This window comes from Hirundo rustica, chromosome 8, assembly GCF_015227805.2.
Source record: "Hirundo rustica isolate bHirRus1 chromosome 8, bHirRus1.pri.v3, whole genome shotgun sequence".
NCBI classification, from domain to species: Eukaryota; Metazoa; Chordata; class Aves; order Passeriformes; family Hirundinidae; genus Hirundo; species Hirundo rustica.
In genome coordinates, this window is record NC_053457.1 from 23,155,237 (window position 1) to 23,182,983 (window position 27,747).

The following is a 27,747-nucleotide window of genomic DNA, read 5'->3' on the forward strand; positions in this document are numbered from 1 at the left end:
AAATGGCCCCTTTATCCACCCCTACACACCATACGGGCCAAACCTGCCTCGAAAAGCTTTAGGCTGGTGGCAAAGGCTTTGATGACAACGAAGGGAACAATTCCAGTGGAGTTTCCATCCTCTTCCCTGTGGCCTCTCTACAGGGAACTGGGAGGTGGCAGGAAAACCGAAGGAGGTGAAACATTAGCAGCAGCTCAACCACGCAGAGACAGGGGAGGCGTTCAAAAAAGTACAATGTATATCCCAATGCCACTTAAAAGCAGCCTGAAAATATAGGACTGGCTTTCTGCAAACAGATACAAAAAAATCAAGATGGGAAGACACGAATGTTTTTCTTCTCTCACCACCCAGCCTTGCTTTGGATACCAGATAAAGTACTCCCTTCCAAACTCCTGACTGCAAAGGCGAGGAAGCCCTGGCTGAAAAAAGCATCAGTCAGGCAAAACTAAAAGCCCCTCTGCAAAGAGAAGCCCTTCGAGGAATTTACTTTTCCTAGGATCCTTCCCACCAGCAGCCCACGCCGTTCCCCAGCACTGAAAGCCCTTTTCAACACATGATAAGAAGGGGCCCTGCCAGTAAAGCTGGCAAAATATCTACAAGGCAAAACATGAAGGTATTTCACAGCCTAGGGTGGGGAAACAGCAATTAAATGAATTCTGATAAGTTAAACCACAAGCAATAAGCTGAATCCATTAATGATAGTCCAACCACTCCGGGCAGCTCCTTTGGAGATCCTCAGCAGATGCCTAGGCTCCTACATGTGCATCAAACCTCTTCCCTGTTCAAAGTCAGCCAGTCCCAAGAGCCTTTTCTCTCTTTCTGGACGCAGAAAGAAGCACTAACACGCCAGTAGGAACAGCTGCCCCTCTGGCACAGAGCAGGGTTTCCCACTGGGGAACTTCGGGCAAGAAGCAGTTTTCCAAAAGCTCACAAACCCAAGGAACAAGACTCCAGGAAAATCAGGAGGGTCATCTCCAGCAGAAATCTTTCTGACTTCCCCTTCTCAGTAAAACAAAAAGTCACACGACCACCACAAACCAGCGGGAGACGAACCAACAAAAAACTAAAACACAACCCCCAAGCCAGGGATAGCATGTTATACATACAGTTCTCCTGGGAAAGAAAACCGAGGACCAGCGTCAGTACTGTGGCTCCAGTATTCCTGCTAGTGACAGGATGAGCAGAGGAACCCAACGACCTGGAAGCATTTGCTTGAATCACCACAGCAGCCCCCAGGCACCCATGACTGGTGCTGGACAGTGCTGAGCACAGACACCTCTACTGGAGACAGATCTGGCTGTGCCCAGAAAATGGATGAGCAAAACGATGGATGCTGCAGCATCCATCCCTCAGTATTAGAATTCTTTTTCCGTGCTGAAATCCTACCTCTCAAATGCCTTTGCAGCAGTCTAACCATATGCTCCACCAATAATAACACACTTACAGTGTTCCAGTCACCTGCTTTTCCCAAAGACATTTTCAACTAAATCATCAGCTTCAGGGACTTTGGAGAGTTCCTGCAGCTGCTACATCAATGAAGTGTCCTACTGACCTTCAGCCAGACCTACCTGCAAGTCATTAATCACTTCTGAAATCCCCATCCATTACCAAGTTCCACGACAGGAACAGTGAGAATATGAGACACAAATAGTTTCAGTGCCAGGTTTCTTTAACTTCAAAACCAGAAGTGTTTATGGCTTAAAATAACCCAGAGAAGCTTGTCAGGGGAAAAAAAAAAAAAAAAAAAAAGGCAGTAAGGAGCTACAAACATGTTTTATAACCAGACTTTAATTTTTTTCTGTTATTACTGCAATAAAATGCACCTACTTCCACATGATATGTGATAATCAGGCTCTTAATACAGCCAATCTACTATCAAAAGATAGACCTCAGTGCAAAGTGCTTATCTGAAGACATCCAAAGCAGTTAAGACCTTTAGTGTGCAAACAACCTTTTCCAACGTGTGTAAGTCCTGGCTGAGGGACAGCAAATGAGTTGGCAAAACACAAGGGCAGCAGGTTTGCTATTTCACTGCCAGGACCCCCTTGTAAAGACCCTGTAGTGATGCTTGGGAATCATCTCTCTGAGGATTCTGATGAGAACCAATTTAACCCACATCTAGATTTCAGCATGTGAGGAATTACTCCTCAGCTAGAGAACAGATGGAAGAGAAGTCCAGACCAAGCAGGGGTGGGGGAAAGAGGGAAAGTGCTGGAACAGGCATTGAGCATGAAAACAAAGGACAGGCTGACTTAAGAATGCTTTCAAGACCGTCTCCATCTAGAGTGAGCTAATCAGCTGTGAACCCAAGAATTGTAACATGTGCCATAAGAATAAAATAGCACTTGCAGCCTTTTTTTTTTTTTTGTGAAACAGAGCCCATTTTGTCCAGGGACATTTAACTAGAAAGGAGTGTCTGGTTTTATTTTTTCATTGTTCTGTTAAATGAAAGTAAATATCAAAGTTGTTATTTTGTGTGGAAAAACCCTCAGCAGTTTCAACATGCTTTGAAACTGCAGTACAAAAGCTGCTCATCTAAACCCTTCCCCTTTTCTTCTTCAAAATATACAGGCCAGCAATGTCAACTTTACACAGTAAGAAAATATATACACATTAAATACAGTAAACATTCTGCATTTTTTTACCTTTATACAATATTAGTGAAAAAAATAAAAACATTAATAAAATTACATACAATATATTCAACAGAGTGAGCAACTGTTACAAGAGGGAAGGCAGATAAGCTATTAAAGAGCAAAAGATGACACTGACCTAACGATGCAATACTTAAAAAAAACCATTTAGTATGCACTTGCCAATCTGATAGATTTCTTCTAAGATGTGTCCGTTCTATAGCAGCTCATTTATATGTAATACACGTATTTAAATTTGAAGGGTTCGTGGGTGACAGGTTTATGAAGCCTTATTTTACATTCTTATAATAGAGAATTTATCATACAAGACAGGGTAATCTACAAGAATTAAAACAGTATTATAAAACACACATGTTGATGTTATTAAAAATCTCACTTATTACGGGAATCCCCATTGGTGCTGCTACCCAACACCCCAAGTTTTTCTTCCTATATACACCCATCTTATAGACAAACCACAGTGTAAGATTTAAGTGACAGTCTTTGTACAGAGAGCACAAAAGGACATCATACCTTCCTCTGATTAGTTCATAAACAGCTCCTGGAGCTTTGAGCACATATTGTGCGTGCAGCAGGACTTCACACCAAGGAATTCAGTCGTCATATGGCTTTCACAATCTTTGCAAAGGTGAGCCAAATGCTGTTCTCTAATCTCCACTGAAATGGTATTTTATTCTCCATTTAAAGAAGGTGCAGCTGCTGTGTTTTGTATTTTTAAGAGACACTGGATGTTCATACCAATTCTGCTTTGCAGATTACCATGATTCAGCCCACATCTGAACCACTTCCTCACCTGCTCCCAACAGGGGAGGTCTAACACTCCTCCTGAACTCACGTTTCATGTCACGGGGCAGTTCTTCCCCAGCCAACCTAAAACAATGCTTGCAGGTATGTGCTGGCAAGAAAATAAATACATACTGTTTTCAAACGTCTTGTGATTAACAAGGGAAACAAGAAAACTTCCTTCAGCTTTCAGTGCGGTAAAATATTTCTAGCCAGTTCTGATAGGGCTGTGGGAACAGCTGGGGTTTTTTCATTTTATCCACTTCAATTTTTCAGAAGTAGAGCACGTGTAGTAAAAAAAAAAGTTAGTCAAACCAGATTCTCATGTGTCTAGTGCTTGTCTGAATCAAGCTCAAGTTCTAACTTGGGTGACTGATTTCTTCTGTTCCAAACAAGGTGAAGCTCCATTCATTCTACATCCTCCTTGATTTCAGTCTGTTATTTTCCCCTAATTAGGCAAGATTTCATGAATCTGGCTCCCAGAAGTCATGCAGTTTTCCCTAAAGAGTAAAAACAAATTAGTATACAAGTCAGAAATCCAGAGTCAAAAGAAATGAGTAGAGCAGGCAACTGCTTAGCTTGGGAGCACCACAACGTGCTGGAAAAAGTCCCTGGCATTTTATTCTGAAATACTTGCCCATTTCCCTTGTGTGAATTAATCCCAAACATCTCAAAAAAACCCCAAAAAACCACTGAAAGAGCCACCTTGTTATCCACTTTCATTAATTGCTAAGGGGATTCTGCAGCGATGTGTTACTCCTGCTCTAGAACATGAAATATCACACAAACAACTTTTTTCTTTTTTTTTTTTTTTTTTGTATTTTTGGGAGTAATTTATAGTCTTTAAAAACAGTTAATTACACAGTTCTTAACTGCAATCAATATGTATAATTTAATTTTTATGTAAATTATACTCTGCATTACTGGAAAGCTAATCTTTTCCAAGAGAGATAGCTTTATGTTCCAAGACAGGACTCAAACAGTTGGTCTGATCACATTACAACAGAAACCTTACAAGCCAAGCCTGGAAGAAAGAGTTCTGGACTTTGAGTATCAGTAGAAATCATCCACCTATTCTACCAAGGCCAGCTACGTGTCACAAAGGCAAATATTTCTGAGACGTATCATGGCATTATTTACTACTTTTACAAACATGAGAGGCTTTGCCTAACCATGGCATGAAATTTGACACATTCAAAGGGGGAGGAGTTGTTGAGAGCACCTAAGCATATGTGAATAAAGCTCTGCACCCAAGAAGACTCAGAGCCACACGGTGCCAGACCACAGCAGGATGTGCCTCACTGCATTCCTGCCCCAATGTCCTTCTGGAAGCATCTGCTAATAGCTGTAATCAGAGACAGGCCCTGTGACTCGACTCAGGACTGGTTTTTAGGTGTATTACACACACCTTCACAAAAACAGTGCTTTTAACGATGGAGAGGAGATCCTGCTTTTAGTGATGCCAGCAAAGTGAGATCTTTAATTAAAAGCCACTCTAATGCATCTAACTGTATTCTACAGCCATGACACTTATGTAGAGAATCTCTTGAAAAGAATCTATCATTTTCAAGTGCTGAAAAATGAGTTAAATGCACCCCACAACGTGGGAAGAGAGAAAACAATTTCATGACAGTACCTGAGTAAGCCGAGTGGTTTGTATCACGTCCTGCCATTTCCCATATATCCTAGCAGCCAAGCCTTTTACCTGCAAATTCACACTGATTAATGTAGCCATTTATGTTTAAAAAGACAAAATCACATCCTGTGTACCCCCTCACAGCTTTAAACTAAAAAAAAAAAATTAAAAAAAACCAAACCAGATAACCCAACATACAAGGTTTACTGGAAAAGGAACAATTTTATTGTCACAAAGTATCATCACCTCAACTTCAGATCCCTGTAACTCCTGACTCTCAGTTTAAAGTCATGCACTCCAGGAACACAGCAGAGGCACATGGCTCTTCTCAGGTTCAATGTTTGGAATCACCATGCAAACCTCTGGCCTCCAAACACCACCTCATCCCTGGGAAATGAGGTTTGTCACACAAGCCTGACTGCACCTGAACAGGGGCAACTGCGGCCACAAAAGCCACCAACGCAGCACTGGCTGCTTCTGAAACAAATTCCTTGCACAAAAAACTGGGCTTTTCCCTAACAGGTCACAAGCAGGTGTTTAATCCGAGCCATTCACACTGAGATGTGCTTCATTTGCTGTGTTATAACCCAGCTCAGTGTCATCCTCTAGAAGTTACTGCAGTATTACACAAATGAAGCAATGGAGAAAACCAGAGTTAAGATTTTCCACTCTCAGTGCAACGGCAAATAGAAACAGAAGTGGAAGCAACCAGAGATACAACACTCTAAGGCAAGAGTAATTAACTTTTTAAAAGGATCCACAACCCACTAATCTGTCTGAGCATGAAAAGAAGAAGAATGTTTCTGAGAGGTGAGGAAGCACACAACTGCAAATGTCTGATTTAAAGGCAAAGAAGCCAAGGCTTTTCAAAGCTGAGGCTGGTCACCTTCTCACTGAGCTGACTTGGTTTGTTACAACAGCACAAAAACCGCAAAGGTCACAAAACCTGGACTGCCAGCAGTAAGGCTCACACGACAAAGCAAACAAAAGGCAGTTGTCCAAGCTTGATGTTATATCACATACACAGCTGGCTTAAATCCAAAGCATTTTTAATCAATTCATTCATTTGAAAAATAAACTGGAGACTCTGTGCAAGACAGGCAACTCTTTCAGTCCTCTGTATCCTGCCCTGCTCTTCCAATGGGAGTCAGCTACCAGCAACTGCACACAGAGAAACACAGCAACTCTGTGAGCCTAAATGTGGAGATGCCTGGCTAAAGGGAAGATCAGTCACATTTCAGAGCTGTTAGGAGTCCTATTGTTAGCATAAGGAGTATTTTCAGTGAATTAAAATGGGCATGTATTTATCCCCATGCAAAGACATGACACAGACAGAAAAAAACAGGAAAAAAACAAACCCAAGCCCACTAGGAGCTCCTAGAATTTCCAGGGCTGAGATGAGGGAACAACATGGATCACAAACACTAAAAACCACCCCAAAACCAAAACAAAACAGAAAAATCAAGTTTTGCATCTTACCTTAGACCGATAAAACATTCTTGCATCTTCCCTAATATCACCTTTCACGTGCTTATCTAAGGCACGACAAAGCTTCAGCAAGTGTTGCTAAATAAAGACAAAAGCGTACAGCTATTAAATCCTCCATGTCAAAATGACAGGCTTTATACAAATATTATATCAATTTAAAAATTACATGCTTCAGTTTGCATTTTTCTCAGAAATACACAGTTAAGAAAGGGAAAAGAAAGAAAATAGGATCACATCACAAGATCCTCTATCTGTCACTGGCATGCTCCTGGAAAACCAGGCCTAAGTTTTTTTAAAAGCAGCTTCAAAGTATAGCAGAGCTATACAACACAAATTCTGAAGTTCCTACTAACTAAATTGCAAATCCTTTTAGCCCCCAAAATAGCAAACACAGTGCAGTGCCAGTCACATCTTTTATCAGCAAAAAAAATTTCTGAAGTTACAATAGCTGAAAATAACCTTTTTTGTAATGATGGCTCAGGTAATTTCTTTTGTAGGAATTGGCTGAGCAGGTAAAATATATCCAAGGTTTTATGAGCTGATCTTTTAGTCTCTCTAAATTTCTGATTACTTTAATAAAGTAGTTTTGCACTTCATGATCTCCTGATAATGACTCTCAAGGTCTTTCACATTCTGTTAATTTCTTCATAAAATTCCTGTTTTCAGTCTCTCACTGGACAGCTGCCAAGAGGCTCTGCTCTGCAGAACAGGTGAGACATGCTGAAATTCTATTTATAGACATTTGCTGGTGTCTCAAGGCCACCACAATTTTATCCCCTCTAACTGGAAGAGGGGCAGGAATGAAATAGTTAAGATTGATTTTATACAAGTCTAGCCTGCACAATATTCAGCCACACCCCTTCTTGCCACTTGATGGCTAACAGGTCAGCGACTAATAAAATCTTTCTCCATTAAGATATTGAGACATTAAAGAAACCAATCGGAAATATCAAGTTCTCCACAAATGTAAGTAATATACTGAGACATTTAAGCATCCAAATGTAGCCAAACATTACTGCTTTAGGTCTCTCAAACAATTCCTATGATAGATTTATTAAAAGCCAAGAGTGATTCCCACAAGGCAGAAGGTTTACACAAACACCTTGCAGCAAGCAAATCCAAGCAAATGATCACAGAAATCTGAACAGAAATACTGAAAAGCTAAACAGAAAGTATTACTTAGCAGCTGTTCACATCACATGGCACAAAGGAACTACCACTACAGAGAAGAGCTACAGTCCTTGCTTTTACCTGCTGCACTCCAGCACAGGAAACTGAAACATGCTTGAATATATTTTACTGGATATTTTTAAAGTGGTTTTCTTCTAGACTGAAAAATTTAAATCCTACTTCCAAAGCTGATGGAATTATTTAACTTAGAACTTCTGTGGCAAGTTTCTCCAGATACTTTCTGAGAAAGATCAACACGACAAATGCCTGCTCTTTCACAGCCTTATGTGTGGAGGTAGCTCCATTCACAGAAACACAGAAGAGAGGTTTCCCTTCTCTGCAGTAAGCACACAGAAGCTCTTCTGCATTTACCTTGCCCAGAACAAAATTTCCCCCAGTGCTATTATGCACTGGTGATCTTCCATCACACGACAGCTCTTACCAGAACAGACTGACCGTGCAAGATAAACAACATTCTAAAATCTAAAGGTCCAGCCCCTCAAGTTACTTACCCTTTGACTCGGATTTACGACATCAAGGAAACTGGCTTCACTGACTAAATGAAGGAGGACATAGATTAAGTAGTAGACCTGGGGAGAAATCAGAAGAGCTTTAGCAATCAAAGCACCATTATAATTCTTCACATCTAGAAACAGAACCATCTCTGCTTTCTGGAATGGATCCTCCAACAGCCAGGCTAATGGACAAGTACATCAACATATCTGCCTAAATAACTCATTTGAAACAGTACATTCATGTATTAGAAACATCTGAAACCAGTATTATACTGCTTTAAATAACCTAAGTGACCCATCAAAATGTGTTTTTAATAACTGAAAATTAAATTCAGCAGTTGGCTTTATTCTCCCATCATCTACCCCCAGACCAAAACACTTGCTAAGAGATTCCATGATAACCATTCAAATAACCAAACCAATAGTCAGTTTTTGGATGGATGGAAATATAAATATTTCTACCACTTGTTTGGGAGAAGAGATTAATAGGAGATTCATAAGTCTTCTTCTGAAGCCCGCAGGTGAAGGCTTGGCTCAGCATCAAACAGTTTTCACTGATTACATCAGAAGGGATTACATCATTACATCCTCTGATTACAGAAGTAAAGACACAAGACATCCCCGTGACTCAGAACATCTGACCATTTCCCTGTCTGTAAAACAACCCAATACAGGTTCCTCCACCACAGGCTCCTTTCCTTCCTTCATGACTATAACCAAAATTAGTAATATTTTAAAGATGAACAGTAACAAAAGTGTATTTACAGTTCCACAGAACTATTAAAAAGTAAAAGAAACATTCCCCAAATTGTATATAATATATATTATATATAAAATATAAAAAAGATGCATAAGAAAGCAAAAGCGAAAAAGCACTACTGGCTACACACCTCATGTTCTAGTTCTGCATGAACTTCATCATCTGTATGCTCCTTCTGTCCTTTTCTCATCTCTCTCATCTTCTTCAGTAGATAAGAAGGTTTCATACACACCAGAAAGTGATGCAGAAGAGACATCTACAAATACAAGCATTAAAAAATTGAACTGATTTACTGACAACAGAAAATTGGAAACTGAGTGCCACTACAATATTAGTTGTCCATTAAGACAAGAACAAAAAAAGGACTTTAAATTAAAAAAAAAGAAGTCTTCATGCTTTGAGTAATTTTGAATATTCATATACTTCAGTGTTTGTACACTTCCTGAATAAAAGATCAAACCCCTGCAGTGTGTCCCCACATGATTATAAAAGGAAGACTCAAAGAAGTGTAGACCTCTTCTCTATGCCTAAAATGAATGTTTAGGCACATAAACAAGCACAAGCTGCAGAACATGCAGATTACACACACGTGCAAATACACTAATTTAAACAGAAAGTTATTAATTGGTCATTTGGCAAGGTTCTTGAAAACAGCTTACAGTATTAAAACATAAAACACAAGCATACAATACATAAGATTTCTAAACTTCCAAATTCGACAAGGACAACACATGTAAGCAGTACCTGCTTGTCACTGTCATCAGGTATTTCTACATGCTTTTTATGAAGAAATTTTGCAATTATCACTAGGCTAAGCCGTCTTCTTACTTCCCTGAAAAACAATTAAAAAATTATTTCCCTTAGAATTTCTCTAATCCACAGGTTCTATAAAGTATGTGAGGCTATGCATGTCTTCCCTAGACATAATTAAACTGGATTTTCTGAATACAGGTGCTATATAAACCAGTAAGTGGGCTAGTAAAATAGAGGTACCCTTAATCTCCTTGCAGCTCAGCTTCTGCACAAGTAAACAATGCCAGATACTTGTCTCCAAGCCTGAAGTTAATGACCCAACCAACTCTGCTTACTCAGTTACATTATAGTTTACTAATTTCAAAGATACAGAACTTGGAATGATGCTTAGAAGCAGATATGAATCACCCAAAGAGAATTTAAATTCTGGTCACTCAGACAAGAGTTAGAGTGATGGATGTCAGAACCTGAAGCTAAGCCTTTCTTTACTGCAGGGTACCAAGAATCCACAGCCCAGAAACTACGTAAGGGCTTTAACAACCCTTTTTCACAGCAGACGTGCTCAGGAAGCCGTACATGCACACCAAGAACTGCACATACATCTGTAACACACGAGAAAACAAATTCTTTTTCTGTTTAAAGTGTCATGTCATAAACATTGCATTTCCCAGACCTTGAGCTTATACAAATAAAGCAGCTGTTAATGACCCAGTGCATTTCTGACTGGACAGTGTCATTACCGTCCACGTGTGATCCAGCTGGGCATGAGCTGAACAAGCCACAGGAGGTTATGGTGATTACTGGAGAGTTCACTCACTGCCAGGCACAGCTCAGGCACCTTTAAAAGAACAACAAAACATCCTGAAACTGAAGAGTGGCTGTTTGCTTTATTGGCAGAGGAACACACATCTACTTCCCAGAAACACAGGCAGCATTAAGTGATAGAAGGAACTGATTTAACAAGAGATGGTGTACATAAAAAAAAAATTCTGCACTGTAAAAGGAGGTGAGCATGCTAAATACAATTTAAAGTAGGGTAGTTGAAATCAGAATCTTTTTAGTTACATCTTCCCTGCATAGTGCAATAATTTCTTCATTCTTTCAGACTGCCATTTTAAACATACAGATATTTTAGCACGCAAAATCTTAAGATAAACAAACTCTTGTAGAAGAGGACGGGCAACTCAATGTTGTGCAACAAAAACCCTCTCAGTATACCCACCCACTTCCTAAATCTCACACAAACGCAAAGCTTTGAAATTTTTGTATTATTATATGTACTATTATTGAAAATTCTGTATTACATTTTCAGCCCGTACTTAAGAAAAAAAGAGAAAACTTCAAAACAGAGGTTACAGTTTCACAAATCCACAAATCTAGTACAATAAATGTATGAAGTTACCTTTGCATCCCAGTCTTTTATATTCATCAGAAGCTTTACAAAAAGGCACTGAAAATCTATCGGAAAATGGTTTTTTAACTGTTTCTCCAAGCTTATTTTAAATAGCAATATAAGCAGCAGCCATATTTCTTGGTCAGTATATCCATCGTGAATTACTGATGTACAGAAAACTAGAAACTTGAAAAGAAACACAAAGCATTAAAATATGGAATTGCTTTAGCTTATTTTGAATTTTGAAGCATGATGAGAACTCAAGTTTTCCACGCTCACATTAAAATGTACCTCCAGTGATGTACTGTTTTGGCAACACTTGTGTACTAACATACCCCCATACCCCAGTAACAGCATCCTTTTTTTTTTAATATCTGCTGGAGACTCGATTTTTTGAGCGATGGTAATATTCCCCAGACACTACCAGAGCAGGAAAGATCTTTCTTTACTACATAGAAAATCCTCCTTTAACTGAAGGAATTGCAAAGATTTTCTAAACATTCCAGGAATACTGAAAACTGAAATCAGTGAATAGTTTCTTCTAAGAGAGGGAGCCAAGATGACCTATCAGCAAAACTCTGCAGTTGTGAGTGAAGCCAATGGAAGTCAAGAAACGGAAGTTTGCAAAATGCCTGCAATAAACTCTGCTGAATGTGAAGCTGAAGTCTCAGGACAGCATCTCCTCAAACACACGCTCAAGACTAGACTGAAAACCTGATCTTCCCTCCCAAAAGGAAACAGACACAAAAAAAGAAACCCAACCCACAAAAACCTTGGAGTTTTCTCACCTTAATCACATTAATTAAATTGTTTTTAAGTAGACTGGGGAACGCTGGACTGGCAAAGGCTACATCTCCTGTTGGCTGTTGTTGATCCACTGCTTCTTGCAACTGACTTCTAATAGAAGAAACACAATCTGAGTAAAAAATAAACAATTCAAAAGCCCACAAAGGCTTATTGACATCAAACTGAAGAAAAAAAAAAATCCTGAAGGCATCAAATGCCTTCAACCCAAAATCTTCAGTTACAGAGCATCTAACCCACACATCTAACTCAACTTGTAGCCTGCAAACCCCTCATTAGGAATATGCAGGACAAAGGACAATGCTCTGGTTTGCTGAATCCTTACCTAGAAGGCATCGTTTGAATTCCAGAGTAATTTGTTTTTACTGAGACCTGAGCCAAGAACTTACAAAGTATGGGAAAGGAAATAAAGAAGAACCTTCTGATTCTACATCCTAAGCACAAGACCTGCTTTCACAGGATCTAGGCAAAAAAATATCCAAAGGAAAACACTTACAAAATATCATGCTCGTTGAAGGGGGGTTGAAGATGTTGCAATGGAAAGAGAGATCTGAACCCAATACCCATGTTGACAAAAACAGCTGCTATATCAGCTATTGAAGGAATCCATGGCTTAAACTGTTCATCACTGATGGAAGCTACAAATAAAAGACAAGGAATGGATTAGTTTAAATTTAGTTCTTAGCATTAGTTCCTTTTAAGGGAAACAAAAAAGCTTAGCAGTTTGCATCAATTCTAGCAGCTCTCATCTCAGAGGAGTCAGTACATTAAACAGTAAGCTTATTTTCAGAACAAAGGGGGAGGGGAAAAAAAGCCTGATACAGTATTCTACACTAGGGAAACATCTTGCCTATGTAACAGGTAGATTACTTTCAAGTTCCACCCATTTTATGTCATAGTTCTTTTTCATCACAAACAGCAGAACTAACAACAAGGCAATATTTTTAAGAGAACACATAAATTACTGCCTGTGTAGGTAAAGGTAAGAGGGTGTTATCACAGCAGGACTGGAAGAGAAGCTAAGTAACATTTGAAAACAGGCAAGGTTTCTGGAACAGAAGTGGTAAACAAGGAGCTCCCAGCCTTAATTGTTTGAATGCTCATTCATTATCTTGAACTGTTCATCCAGAATCAAGCCTAATGCCAGCAAGGCACAAAATAAAGGAGGCTACATTCCCTCTGATATCAGCTCTGATTTCAAACAAGAATTAAAATACGGGGTGCAACCTGGACAGGCCTGTGCAAACACTTGAAGAGAACCACATTACTCTAACAACGTTAACTGGTAGTCTTAAATGAATGTCACTTCTGATGGATCTGAACGAAGATGTGGGGAACACACAAAGGAACTTGTAGTGGAGAAATATTTGCGTACAGACAAAGGAAGAAGACAAAGCACAGAAGACATTAGCAGCACTGTGGGCTGAACAGATCCTTCAAAGTGTTTCTGTGAAGGTGTATGATTCACTTCACTTCTGTCATTAATCTGGAAAGTAAATCATGAAGAGCTACATACTGGATATGACAAAGTGAAAAACATCTTGTAGTCCTTAAGCTACAAATGTCCACATCATACAAAGTAAAAGATGGAAAAGAGAGCAAACTTTTGAGCATACTGAGCTTCTCTTCAGGTCAACTCTATTTGTGAAATACCAGGAATGAGTTTAAAAGGCTCTGTACGGGATGCACCACTCTGGAGGTATGTGCCAGGACCACATACGGTGATACAGGCTGCACACACTCAGTGAAGGTCAGTCCTCAGCATTTCTGCATCAAATTAGTAAAAACAGAGCCTAAATTCAAGCCAAAATCACCCAACAGAACTAGTGCCTTTCACTTCCTCACTAACACTTTTCTAAACTGAAGAGAGAAGTGTTTTCATTCAGGTGATCAGTTTTCCACCCTTCAAATACTTACAGTTTTTTAGTGTTAGCTCCATCAATCTTTCTAAGAGCTTGGTGGAAACACAGTGGTCGAGATGGATAGACATCATCTGCAAAGAGAGAAGAAGCTGTGCATCGAAAACCAACCTGTGTGACGGCATCAGTTTTCTTTTAATTAGAAAAACCACCCCCACATCGAATCAGAACAAAAATACCACCAAACTTCCCAGCAGAGTAAAATGAGTAACAGATTAAAAACCAGCCAACCAAAAAACTCCAACCCCAAAGCCTCTATAAAGCAAGATACACCAATGAGAACAGAAGACTGTGAATATTATTTCAAGCAGTGCAAAAACGATATGAATACTTTAAAATTAATTATTTACAGTATCAGAATGCTGTAACCCCATGTTGGTTTACAAACAAGCTCTGAGGGTTAAGAGAATAGAAAGTATCACGTACCCCTTTGGAACCCATTTGCATCTGTGATCAAATTGAGCTCCCTGAGCAGGAGTGGAGGCAACAGAGTTAACTACACCCTTTTCCAGCCACACACAAGTTGGACATATGCAATATTAAACCCAAACAATGAATTCTCAGTTTTTCACATAACTCTTAACTATAAAAACATGACAATGAAGTACCGTTCAGGTTTCTTGGAGCACATCACTGGCCCAACAAAAACTCTTTTTTCTCCCCCAAGTGCTGGACAGTTTCCTGCTCTGTAAGTGATCTCAATTGGCTCACACTTCTTCCTTATTAGAGGAACACCAGAGCTCAGAGAAACAGGGAAGGCAAATTTTTAACTGGCTGGAGGGAAGGCCAGGAAAGAGCAAAATGCTTTGCTTTTGGCAAATGTAGAAATCCAGTCAACAGACTGAAGCTGCAATTTCCCAGGTGGTCCAGACTTCTTTTTTGTTTCAGGTGCAGTTAGAATGTGGCAATTAATAAAAGAATGGAGACTGCAGGGGGGCATTTCTGTGAGTAACAACACTGTAAACTCCGGGTGACTCAGACCCTGACACATATCTTGAAAGCAGAGAGTCACGGCACTTCCTTTGCGAATGACTCCGGGCTTCTTCCTGAGCCATAAGGTACCTTTTCCAAACGAAAATTATCAGATAATGCTGCTATCACTGATGATTTTCGAAGATTATATATGTAGAAAATGTTACTTTAGCACTTTTGCATACTGCAGCATGTATTGTTTTTCTAAGGGTGAGAGGAAATGGGATTAGCATTTGCTCATGATTTCACCCATAGCACCTCTCCTCACCTACTGTGTCCTTTTTCAATGCAGTAGCATATATGAACATGGATATGCAGCTCTGCATTCGCTCAAAACGTGGAGAAAAGGCTCTCTCCATTGTTTTACCCCTAGTGACAATCAAAGTGTTTCAGACTCGAGAATAAATCAAAACCCATGGGGAAAAAATAATATCTGATTTAAAAGTTGTTAACGGAACAGATTCACCAACTTCTTCAACTGGCTTCCAGGAAAAATATTGTACACACAGAGAATTATTATAATGCATGAATAGCGCAGACTTACCTTGAAAAGCCACTCTAGAATTGGTGTGGAACACAATGTATCATGGTAAGCAGAACTCAGAACACCATTAACAACTAAAAAAACCTGCTGCGTTACACTACAACTGCAAGAGAAAAACAGGGGCAAGGAAAAAGGATAAAAATCAATTAGTGGTTGCATCATCACTTTCACAAAAACATAAGAACTTCCTCACCCCTCAGATCATCATCAACAGCAAAGAAAGATCTGAATATGCAAAACAGATGTTATTCTCAGGCTATAACTTACATAAAGTATCATAGTAATGAAACCTTGATTTTTAATAGCAATCAAATTCACAAATGTCATTTAGAACATCTTTCTCTCCATAAAGCCACAGTACACAGTCTGGAAATATCTGTATTATTAGGGAATAATAGTTTCAAACAAACACTGATTACACCATTGTACTATAAACCACTATGTCTGACTACACAGATAGCCTGCTACGCTATTTAACGAGAATATTAAATAAGATTTTTAACTGTCCAATGACCTTTACCAACACTCTCAGAATAAGAGAAAAAACATTGTTTTCAAAGTTTTTAAAAGTCCCTTTTAAATAAAGGGTCTGGAGGCAAACTAATGCAATTAAAATCCCACAGCCTAATCTCACTGTGCAAATTTGTGGGGTGCAAACAGTAGCTGCTGGAAGAACAGAAGTGTTCCATTGCTGTTACTGAATTATTGTAGCTTTAGTCACTAGGATGAGGTCAGCTGGTCAGAGCAGGGTGCTGATAACACCACGGGTTCAAATCCCATACGGACCACTCACTTAAGAGTTGGGCTTGATGATCCTTGTGGGTCCCTTCCAACTCAGGATATTCCATGATTCTTCTTTAGAAAGTTAGGGATGTCACAAGCAGCTGAATTAAAGATACACAGTTTCCCACACAACCTTCTTCAGTCTCCTCTGTTCTCTCTATCTACTACATCAGGTAACTCTGCTGAGAGATCTGTGTCCTAATTCCTACATATACCCTCTACCTGCCTGACTGGTGAGACCTCCACGTGCCAGCTGGGCAGCCAGTACCTGCCAGCTGTGCCAACTGGGCTAAATGCAATAATAAGCAATTAAACCATAATTGCCTTCTGCAAGGGATGATCAGTTTAATTCTCATTCCTCCAGTCACTGATTTACAAGATGCTTTTGAAGCTCACACCCTTGTGATCTCCAAAACATATTAATAGAAAAGCCTGAAGCCAAGGGAGTGCATCACAAACACCATTTCCCCAAGAGATGAAAAGTCACTCTCCTCCTCTTCACGCCCACAATTGCACATACACATGGATATAAAATCCTCTAGGAGTAACTGAATTCTCTCAGCTCCTCTGACGCATGTTTGGAATAAAATACCAAATGACATAACCAGAAATTTTCAGGATTTACACTTGCGGCATTAGGGAAGTATTTGCCCAGTTATTTGCAGTGTGACAACCTCGTAAACGTAGAGCAGAAATGCCTGTGGGTTACAGAGCAGTTGTTTGTGTACACACAGACATGCTGGTGGCTCAGAGACTGAATCTAACATGTCAGAGACCCTGACCCTCTGCAATCCTCATTAGATGGAGCCTCAAGTGCCAAGCCCATGCAGGATGGGAACACCAAAAGTCTTTCAGCAGTCATAATGTAACACTAGAAGGTCACAAACAGGCAACCACAAAGGTCTTTCAGTCTGCAGATAGTTAAGCTTGTGTCCATTAGAACGTTTCACTTCTGCATTTGTGTCCCACAAACCGGTGAGGTTATCAATGACAGCCCAATGTGGTAGAAATATGGAAGGGGCCAGAACAGCTGTTTTGCCTCGTGTCTCTTTTAAAGAGGTTTTTCAAGAATTGCAGAGGAGGAAAGAAGGAAGCTTCAAATTACAATTTACTCTTCTGTAAAGCTAACCCAAAAAGGAAAATTCCAGGGAAAGGGTCTTGCCTATTTACTAAGACAAAGCTCATTTGCATGCAAAGATTAAACAGAACCTTAAAACTGCTAAAAATAAAAAGAAAAATGTACAAGTAAACACAACAAAGTCAAGAGCATATTCTTACTTAAGAAGCAGATATTCTATATGATTTTGAGGGGTGAGGTGAAAATTCCCCAAGTCAAGGTTATGTTGAGTGAAGATTTTCCCAGCAGCTGATAAATCAAATAAATCTTCTCCAGGGTGTTTGTCAGGTATGACATAAGTTACTACTGAATATCTCTTTATAAATGCCCTGTAAAAATCAAAATAGCTTTTATCAATTCAAACACTGAGAAGCTATTTGCTGCTTCAGAATGTTATTTTCAGGTGATGAACACATCAGTCTTATGGGAAAGCTGAATTATTAGAATACAGTTGCACCCAAGGAAATCCACTCAACCACAAAAGATTTTAAAATGGCTCTCATTAAACATATTAACAATTGTTAGAAACAGCGAGAGGTTAGGGGGAAAAAAGGCTAGAAAAGCAGAGATCAAGATTTAATTGCTTTTGGAGTGGCAAGGACCTGTTTTCTTCCGAGAGATCATCTCCACTGGCATTGTCCTCATCTTCTCCATCTGAAGCATTGTCCCCTCTTTCTACATCTTCCTGTAACCGTTTCTCTATTTCCTCTAACCTGAAATAACAGCAGCAGCAGAGCATATCATCACCATTTAATACTTACAACAAAGTCAACAAAATCCAAGCTCTGAATGTGAACCCTGAAATCAGGAGCCAGTTACATACGGCAAAACCACGTGAGACATTGCATCTGTGCAAAACCCAAGGGTCTTGCTATTCCAAGACACAAAGTGACTGTTTCCCAAAACATAAGTAATTTCCAACTGCACAATCAATCACTGGTTTCTCAGACACAAATACTCAACCAGCTTCTGATAAAGTTTTTGTAGTTGCACAAAACTTTCGATCTTGTGGCTGAATGTTTACTTTCTTCTAAGCACCAAACAAGCATTTCATCTGTTAAACACTATTAGTTACAGGAGTATCTGCTACTCCATGACCAATCAGCCCATAGTTACCAGGGTCAAATTCTTTAATCAAAACAGTTAATCACAATAAGCAGTTAAACACATACACCCATCACCACCACTTGCCACTAACACCTAAACCACATTTCACTTCCTACCCAAAAGATCTCTCGTAAGAATACTCATTAGTTCTGTTCACTGACCTGTGTAACTCCTCAGACACCAATAACCTGCAAAATTTGGCAACCAATACTGAGCAAAAAATGCCTTTGAAAAAACTAGTATAGTCAGTCTACATAAATATTTCTATTTCATGGTTGACCAGCAGCTGCTAGCTGGCTCAGTGACCTAAAACAAAGGCATCAGTAAATATAGCCTGGCTCTTCAGGGGTAAACAGATGCATCACAAATCATTTCTTGCTGCTTGGAAGGAGCCTGTCATTCAGCTTTTAACATTTAAGCAACACTTGTAGGTCCTGTCAGTTCAGTTGTATGCTGGTGGCATCAGCAGGCAAAGCTTAGCTTGCTGCTAATCAAACCTTATCATTTCTGGGGAGAAAAGGCAAAGCCAAGCTTTTACAACACCATCCCACATTTTTCAAACTGGCTTTAAGAAACAAACCTTCTAGATTCTTCCTTCTCCTTCAAGAGATGATCTAAGCTGTTCACATATGACACCTTGCTTAAAACAGGAGTCCTAGAAAGCTGGAAATAAAACAGTAAGACATTTAAATAATACCATAAGCCATCAAGTCATTATTAGACAATAATCAAAATAGAAACCTCTTCCAATTTTAACGATATTTTACATGCAGATATAAACCTAAAGGAGACCTGCAAAACAGGATTATTATCAGTTCAGGTTTCTCAGTCCCCTGACAATTTTACATAATGGTCAGATCTCTCTCAATGACTAATTCAGAAATAACCACTTCACAGTGGCTCTGAGCAGTGAAACAAGCCTCTGCATGTTTGGGGCTGACCTTCAGCTAGCCTTCACAAAGAGCATTACCATCAGAAGCTTTTATCTCACAACTTTACTATTGTTATCATCCACTGAGACCCCGGGAATCTCCATTCTCGTGCATGAGACAAGAACCTCCAAAACTGTCTCAGATTTTTTACTTCCAGAGTGCCTAGAGGGCAAAATTCCAGTATCTACTAAATCACCTTCAAATTAATCAAACAAGACAAAATTTCCAATCAAAATCCCAACACAAACCAAATTAAGGAGCTAATAAACAGAACAACACACAAAGTTTTAACAAATTTTGCTAGTGGCTTGTTTTTCAGTGGCCAGTCTTTTATTCAGCCTGTAACAGACAAAAGATTTGAAATCTTTTATGGCCATGATTCCATTCTTCAGACAAGCACAGCTCTTCTGCCACCACCCTGGTATTCAGTCACCTTGTAAATGTAACAAGCAGCATGTCTTTGTGTGGGAAATCTTGTAGCAAAGCTGAAGACTTCTTAGCTTATTGTATATTCGGTTAATATGTGTCAAGTAACTGTTGAACAACTGAGGAAACCAAAGCTTTATTCCAAGTACACATATGCCCTTTTTTACAAGAAAAATCATGGTCATGGACATGTTGGGACAGTTCTTAACTGCTTTGTCTTACTTGGCCACGATCAGAACAGGCCAGGCAAAGGCTGTGGTCACACAGGTGTCCCACAAGCACTTGATCTAGGCTGTGTGTGTTTATCAAGCTTAACCATTAATTAGGTAGTCACGTTGGCTGAGATTGTGAAACACACATGAAACCGCACCAGTCACATTTATAACACTCCTGATTACGGAATCGTAAGCACAGATGAAATAATTACAGCTGCTCAACATCCACCCATGGAGACAGTAACTCAGTCAACAAATAGACCCTGTCAGAGATTGAAAAGCATGAGGAGAGGGGAAGGCAGAAGAGAGAATTCACACAGGTATTCTGCTGTTTGTTTTCCACTCTAGAAACTAATGATGGGCTGACCCCAGGCAGCAGCTAAGCACCACAAAGCTTGGGCATTCCCCCAGCCAGTGGTGCAGGACTGTGAAAAGCAAGAAAAGCAAAGATAAGAGAATTCATGGGTTAAGATAACAACAGGTTAACAGGGGAAAAGGCATAAGCAAGAAAAAAAAAAAGCAATTCAAAGGCAGCCACTCAGCACCTCTGACAAGCAGGAGGATGCCCAGCTACACCCTGAGCAATGGCAGCACGCCAGACCAACTCCCCCCACTTGGTTTTTTGATTGCTGAGCATGACATTATGTGGCCTGGAATATATACTTTTGGTCAGCCAGGGTCTGCTTTCCAGGCTCTGTTCCCTTCCAGCTTTTTGTCTGCTCTATGGGGGCAGCATGGGAAGAAGACAAAGCCTTGATGCTGTGCAAGTACTGCTCCACTATAGGTAGAAGACTGGTCTACTATCAACATTGGTTTTGTCTGAAACACACAGCATCAAACAGCTATTATAAAGAAAATTAATTCCAACCCAGCCAGGGCCAGTACAAAACCTCTTTGTTTAAATACAGCTATTTCCAACCTGCACCAACTGTCAGGAATGTCACACTAATGCAGGACCTTGCCTATTAAAACATTATTTTACAATAAAACTTCAAAATCACTACTTGACAAGCTCTTATTGAACAAATGAGGTAATTTTTAAAAACCCCAATTCATCACCATAAAATCCTGTACACAGGGATTCAAAGATGTCACCTATCCCTTGTGACAGATGATCAGAATTCAGTCAGCTTTTTGAAATCCTAAAATACTTCCAATTTCCATGAAATGCAGCCTCAAAGAAAACACCACACTTACTCACATGCAGATCTCTGACAATCACAGACTTTGTCAGGGATATATGACTGGAGTCTAGCACACAGATCTCTGAATGTCTACATCGATTTCCTCCAGTTAAATTCGGCTCATAAAAATCTTACCTGACTAGGAAAACAAAAACATTAGACTGCACACATCTTCTAAACGTAACCTCCTAACTTTAGGGGGGAAAAAGCAAAAACAGAACTCCTAAGAACAACCAGAAGGCACAGAGCTAAATCAGTCTGGCTGCATACACCATCTTTCATCCATTCCCAGGACAAGCACAATAACAAGCACATCCCTGCTCCAACTACGCTGGAACTGCACAGCAGCACAGGACCCTTAAGCCAAGTAAGCAGTTTTGCAAGCAAATAATTCTGAATTATCAGGCATTATGAATAAGGGATAATAAAAATACAACAAAGCTGGTTATCTGCTACCTCATTACACTCAACTGTAGCTTTAGTGGGTGTAATGAGAATCAGCAAGAGGTGGCTGAGTGTTGGTGCAGAACACACTCTTGACTAACATTAATGTAAAGTAACTATTACCAATCAGTCACACACAGCCTGACTGCTGTTAGCAAGAGTTCTACTGGCACCACTTAGACAAAAACTTGACTGAGTCTGCAAGTCTGCTGAGTCTTTTGTAGAAGACACAGTCACGGTTTGTGCCCTGCATGGTAGTGGAAGGGGCACTAGAAGACTACTGGACATCTCAGCTGCTGGAGCAGCTTGTCATTTAAAAGAGAGCTAAGTAGCAGACACTACTTCTTTAGCACACCTGAACAAGTTGCTCTCTGTACGTGCCAGATGGAACAGGTGAGGCTGGAGGCAATTTGATTCTTGATTATGAGATGTCTCCATTCACTGGGTCTCTGTCTGTGTTTTGGTGGTATATACCTACTATACCAAACTTCATTCCCCTGAAATTTGAAATATGGGGTAATAACTTAGCAGTATCTGGGCCCTGCACTGTGCTAAAATCTGTATTATTTTTCTTGCAAATAGCATCCTTAAAAGAATACTTGAAAGAATGTGCTTTTTTTTGGTTTTTAGCCAACTTACATGAAGCTTCAGTAACGGAGTTACGGTGTCCTGAGAAACACTGTCAAGAGAGTCATCCAGGGTTTTTGCCTGTGGTTTGAGACTTGAACTGAGCATTTTCTGCAGTGGCATTAATACTTCTTCATCATCATCATCATCTAGAATGGTTTCCAATACGTCATCTTCACTCTCAGAGCTGCTTTGCCATCTTCTGTTCAGCTTGGACTTGTGCGTCGAGTTCCTTTTAACTTCCAGTTCTCCTGAGCTTTGTGAAGACTCGTGGCTGCTGTCCATGAAAGACTCTTTCAAAGGCAGCGAAGGGGGAACACTTTTACCAGTCTCTGGGGACAGTCCAAGTTTTCCAGAGACTTCCATTCTACAAGAATCAGGAGTGTTTTCAGAAACTTCATGGATTGTATTTGAAAAACTGTTGCTGGATTGAATACTGTATCCTTTATTCCGTTCATGTCTTTCTGGTCTTTTATCTTGCTCTTTCCTAACGTCCAATACCTGAGATAAGCCAGCAACCTGTAGAGGGGATTTCAGGCCTTTTGTTTGTGTTAAGTGGTGGGGAGAAGGCAAGACAGTACTTTTTTCCTGAGAAAAAGGGAGGGACTTTTCCAAGAAAAAGCATGAGTTGGCCAGCTGTAATTGATTCTCTTTGGTGTCCACAACAGAAATATGGTTATTTTTAGCAGGACTGTGTGCAGAATATGAAGATGACAAACCTACAGTGGAGTAAATATTTTTCTCCTTTTCATTGCTTGGGTTGAGGATTTCCTCTGAAAGAGTCAAATCATGTCTAGACAGGGCAGCAGGCTCCTTGAGTTGAAGAACATCATCATGAGGAGACTTTAAAAAGATATTTTTTACAAACTCACACCTCCTATATTTACATTTTGAAGATGATCTACTAAAAGCAGGGTCATTCACTTCAGATTGATCTGAACCATCTACATCCACGCTCATGGTAGAGTGTTTTCTTTTCCCAGGAGAGTCTCTTGGTTTGGATAGTCCAAAGGACACCTTAAGGAAGTGTGAAGGAACAGCTGGGCTCTTTGGTGCACCGGAGGCCATCTCAGATGATGTCCTAAAAGACGATGCCTCATGTTCTAAAACCTGCATCAGCCTTGGCTGAGAGGGGTCATCTGTGAAGCGTTGGAGAAAAAAATAAAACACAGTCATCATGTTTAAAAAAAAATTAAAATCGTAACAATCAAAGCTTTAAAAAAATCAAACATGTAACAGCTTTCCATTTAAAAAACTAGCTTCTGGTTTTAAGTCAATTAGGACTACAGCAGCAAATAATCTGATGGGTTTCCACAGCCATAGACACTTTTTGTTTTCTTTTTAAAGTTTATCTTCCTACTGACCTACCTCAAGCGCTTTAGATTCCATTCCACCACCTATAGAGCAAAACGATGTGGTTAAAAGGCCAAAAAGCAACAAAAATACCAGCTCAACTTTAGTGGTTGGGTCAACAAGAATATTCTTTCTGGGTTAAGCTGAAAGGCACAATTTATTAACCACCACAGAAAATGTGGATTATCCAAAGCACAAGAGAAACCATAAAAATAATCTGAGATCAAGATTTTAAGACAATGAAATATCACGAATTCTAATTGAGTTACAATCAATGTGTTTTACACTAAAATCCTAAATTACTTTTAAAACTCTTCAAGCTTGCCATATATTAGAAATAACATTGACTTTTCAGCAGAATTCCTCTTTTAGTAAAAGACAATAGAAAACAATCTCAAGGAAAAAAAGCCATTAAAAACAGACATGAAGTGATGAATTTGATTTGTTAATTAATTCTATATTAACAGCAATGCTCATACCTGAGGCAATCTCCCTTGAACCAAAAGGTATTATTTTTCTTATAGGACATCCATGTCCCTAAAAATAAATACAGAGGGAGAAAAAAAAAAAAAAAGTCAGTTGTATACTTTTTAAAACCAGGGTTGAATCCAGCACAGACTTAGTTCCACACACCCTCAGAATTATGTTAATAGACCTCACTTCAAGACAAATTTAAAACACAGCTGCAAAGATCTCTCCAGAATGCAAATTATATATTTTTTTCTTCAGATTAAAAGTGACTTGTAATTAAATACTACATTTTTAATAGGACCACTCCCATCTCTATCTAAATACTGTGGCTTAAATGCATAAATCTGAACTGCTATTAGCTGCAACTTCTAAAGAGCAGAAATTTGTCAGTCTGCTCCCTAAGCCACATTGTAAGAAAACACGAGATAAGGCATTTAAGATAAAGGCATCTTTTTCTACAAAATATAGTTTCAAGTTACAATTCCTATTGCATTTCCATGCTTGCATCTAGCCCAGAATATCTCCCCTGCTTTTAAAACAGGACTTTCCACTGTTTGTAAAATGATTAAGAATCACCTTACCCAAGCACGACCTAAAACTTACAAAGGAATAGCAAAAGAACATAAACTTCTGTTACATTTGAAAAAGGCAGCACCAAGAACCCGATCAGACCATGTAAAATTTTAAAAAAAATCTAAAAACTTAAAAATTCATCTTCACAATGGGTCAGTGATTTCTACCTTTATTAACTCTTTTAAAAACACCTGACGCAAAACATTTGTTCCTTAGAACGGCTTTACAGGATGTGGCTTAGATTGTTTCAATTTCTGCTTCTCCCATTCCCTTTCCCTGCAGAGAGCTTCCAGTGACAACCTAAAGGCAGAATCAGTAGGGGAGCGGGGCAGTGGGGAAATCTGCCTCGAGCTCAGAGATGCGGCGCCCTTAGTGCCGTAATTTCCAGCCCCAGCTTTTCAAATATCAGCTCCTGGAGGTGAAACCCCTTTGTCAGAGACTGAGCTGGAGTCTGTCAGATGCATACAGTTATTCTTCTCTTCCCAACTATTTCCAGGAGACAATGGTGCTCTCCTTACACCCAGACATTTCTCATTTCTCCCCTGTTCTGGCCGGGCAGTCTTTTCCTTTCCGGTCAAGGAACGCATCTGAGACCCCGCAGTAACGAGGAGCTTCTGAATCGCCACTTTTGGGTACGAACAACAAACCCAGGGCCCTGCGCGCTCTGCCATGCTTACACTGTCCTTTTCCTCAATTCTTTTCCAAAAGACACCTATCACAGGACTTATTTCATGTTTGGTCTGGCATCTTTTTCTTCTGACCTTCTTTGGAGAAGACGAATTCCTTTCAAAACCTTCAGTGCGTAAAACTGACAGTCCCATTCCTTCATCTTTTACATTTCCTTTGTCTGGTGAGGACAGCACCGTTCTGTCTTTATGGCCGTGGTTTAGAAGAGGAAAGAAAAGACAATTATTCACAAAAACGGTATTGGAAGGAAAAAAATAACCCAAAACAACAGACCTTATTACAGTATATTACTTGGTATTTTCTCTCTCTCTCACATGCAATCCACAATTAATTAACTTAACCATCCAGTCTTGCTACTGCCATGCAAAGAATCACATGACCTACGATGCAGCTTCAGTTGTTATAAACAATCTGGCTTCAACATGAGACATAATTTGAAATAATAATTGCATCACTATTTAAAGAAATTTATTTAAACAGGAAATTGATAATTTCAGTTACATTATTGGAAAAAAATTAAATGTGCTCATTTTGACATATTTGGTAAGCTATGCTCATTATGTTGCTGCTCCAATATGGAATGAGATTGGACTATCATTCTGCACACTTACATAATTAAAACTCATATAAATGTCTTCCACTTGAAAAAAACAAAAAATTACCTTGACTTAAAACTGGTTTGAAGAACTCCGTTATCATCTGGTTTCTGAAGAGAAAACATAACTTTATCTTCTTAAAAGAACAATACCTAAATGCTCACTCAGTGAATGCCATGTAATTAAAATACTGTAAATTATTTCTACAGATTTTCTTTAATGCCAGCAGCTCTTATTTCTGACAAATCAGAAGAAGCATCATCATCCTCTTCACCTTCCAGCCTTCACCCTGCTTGACTAACAAAGTTAACCTGTCACTTTCCTCACTCCAACTGTTTTCTTTATAATCCCAGTAAATCTCAACCTTCCACTTTAAACTAAACTTTCCTGAATGGGACTGACCTCACCTGCATCCAGTATTCTAAGTGAAACAAAAATACAGCATAACAAAACTGATTATCTGCTGTCTCATTACAGAGATAGCAGATAATCAGCTGTAGCTTTCGTGGATGTAACAAGAAACAGCAGACCACTAAAAATCCAAAAGAAAACGTAAAAGCCACAAATACACGCTCTCCTCCAACAAAAGAAAAAAGCTGCACAGCCAGGAGGTGAACCTAACAGACCTTCCAAAAGTAATGACACAACCTGCATGGAAGAAGGAAAGTGGAAATATTCCCACTTGTCTTAAAAAAACAAGCCCCTGAGCATTTGGTAAAAGCAGTCAGTGTTCACAGCCCTATTCCTGGTTACCTCTGGCTGGATAAAAGCTTTTAAAAAGCTGTATTGGATACACTAGCAATAGCTTCCAAGGTTGCAAATTCACCTAACACAGTAATAAACTACAAAAAGCTACTACATCTTTGATGAGACAGAGCATCTTGAAAAGTTCTACAGAAAGAACAAAAAACAAAACAAAACAAAACACCCCACAACCAGCCAAAACAGAAACTCACATAGAAAAACTCAGTCTTTTAGACAACTGCAACAAAACCGAAACTGCACAGTTTCATTTCACTTTCTTGGGCAAAAAGTAAGATTGAAAAAAGTGAACTTTTATCCGGTCCCCTTCATTTAAATGACAGTGCTATCAAAACAGAGGATCTGAACAAAAGAAGGTGCTACTAACAACGTAAGAAATGTTTCATTCTGCAAGAAACAACCGGGCAGCCTCTGAAAGCCCCCAGGCGCTTGGCGGAATTTGAATTCCTACTTAGCAGAGGAGCCTGTCAAGGCTAAGCCCGCTGTCACCGGGTGCCGGTGTTTTCGCCGGGCAGCGCTCCTCCGGCACCGTTAGCGGCGCCGCTGGGAGCGGGTTCGGAACCTGAACCGACAGCACAAGCCCCGGGTTCGAGCCGAACCGCCGAAGCCGCTCCGCTCTACAGGTGGCCTGGGAGGGCACAGGTGGGACGATCCCGGGATTTTGAAGGATGCGCTGGAAATGCCAGCCAGAATTTAGCTGGACACTTCCTTCAGACCCTCGGAACCTCTCGGCCAACGAACACCGGCACCACGTACCGGTTCCGATTAGGAGGAGGCCCCGGCCGCGCCCCTTGGCGGCTGGAGCACCCACCGAGGGCAGGCCCCCGGTGACACTCCCGGGAACCGGGCCGAGCCCGGCCACCCGCCCTGGGCAGCGCGGCGCACGCCGGAGGCCGGGGCGTCCCGCTAGGCGGGCTCGCTGCCCGGCAACAACCGCGACCGCTCCTCTCCCGCGCCCCGCCGCTACCTGCAGTCCTGGGCCGCCTCTCTGCCCGCGGCCGCCGGCGTAACATGGCGGCGGGACATGGCGAAGGAAGGGACCGGAGACGGCAGCCCCTCGCCGAGCGGTCGGGTCATGG

General features: G+C 40.2%; 2 protein-coding genes across 4 annotated transcripts in view; both read right to left on the minus strand.

The window, feature by feature from the left end:
- The window catches only part of SEMA4G (semaphorin 4G), a 33,215-nt gene extending 29,968 nt beyond the window's left edge, over positions 1-3,247 (minus strand). For both annotated transcript variants that reach the window (XM_040071918.2, XM_040071916.2), the window contains exon 1: positions 3,168-3,247. The gene's annotated coding sequence lies outside the window, so the exon portion shown is untranslated. The remainder of the gene's footprint in view (positions 1-3,167) is intronic.
- On the minus strand, positions 1,802-27,747 carry SLF2 (SMC5-SMC6 complex localization factor 2). 2 transcript variants are annotated; one of them, XM_040071746.2, is made up of 20 exons: positions 27,636-27,747; positions 25,973-26,016; positions 25,385-25,494; positions 24,059-24,116; positions 22,239-23,365; positions 18,979-19,061; positions 17,894-18,004; positions 17,453-17,620; positions 15,392-15,494; positions 13,874-13,949; positions 12,453-12,594; positions 11,941-12,049; positions 11,162-11,338; positions 10,500-10,597; positions 9,751-9,838; positions 9,137-9,262; positions 8,244-8,321; positions 6,553-6,639; positions 5,074-5,142; positions 1,802-3,937 (listed from the first exon to the last, which is right to left on the minus strand). In XM_040071746.2, the coding sequence occupies exons 1-20, from the start codon at positions 27,743-27,745 to the stop codon at positions 3,902-3,904; spliced, it is 3,000 nt and encodes a 999-aa protein (XP_039927680.1). In that variant the 5' UTR covers positions 27,746-27,747; the 3' UTR covers positions 1,802-3,901. The 2 variants fall into 2 exon arrangements, with proteins under 2 accessions (XP_039927680.1, XP_039927681.1); XM_040071747.2 differs by having other exon boundaries at positions 25,973-26,033.

Bases quoted from the DNA above. Each gene is read 5' to 3' on its own strand.
- SLF2 (XM_040071746.2), bottom strand. From the start codon at position 27,745: ATGACCCGACCGCTCGGCGAGGGGCTGCCGTCTCCGGTCCCTTCCTTC. The intron at 24,117-25,384 runs GTCAGAAGAAAA...ATTTATTTTTAG, and splicing joins ATTCGTCTTCTCCAAAGAAG to GGACATGGATGTCCTATAAG. The intron at 9,839-10,499 runs GTAATGACACTG...ATTGTTTTTCAG, and splicing joins AGCTGGATCACACGTGGACG to GGAAGTAAGAAGACGGCTTA.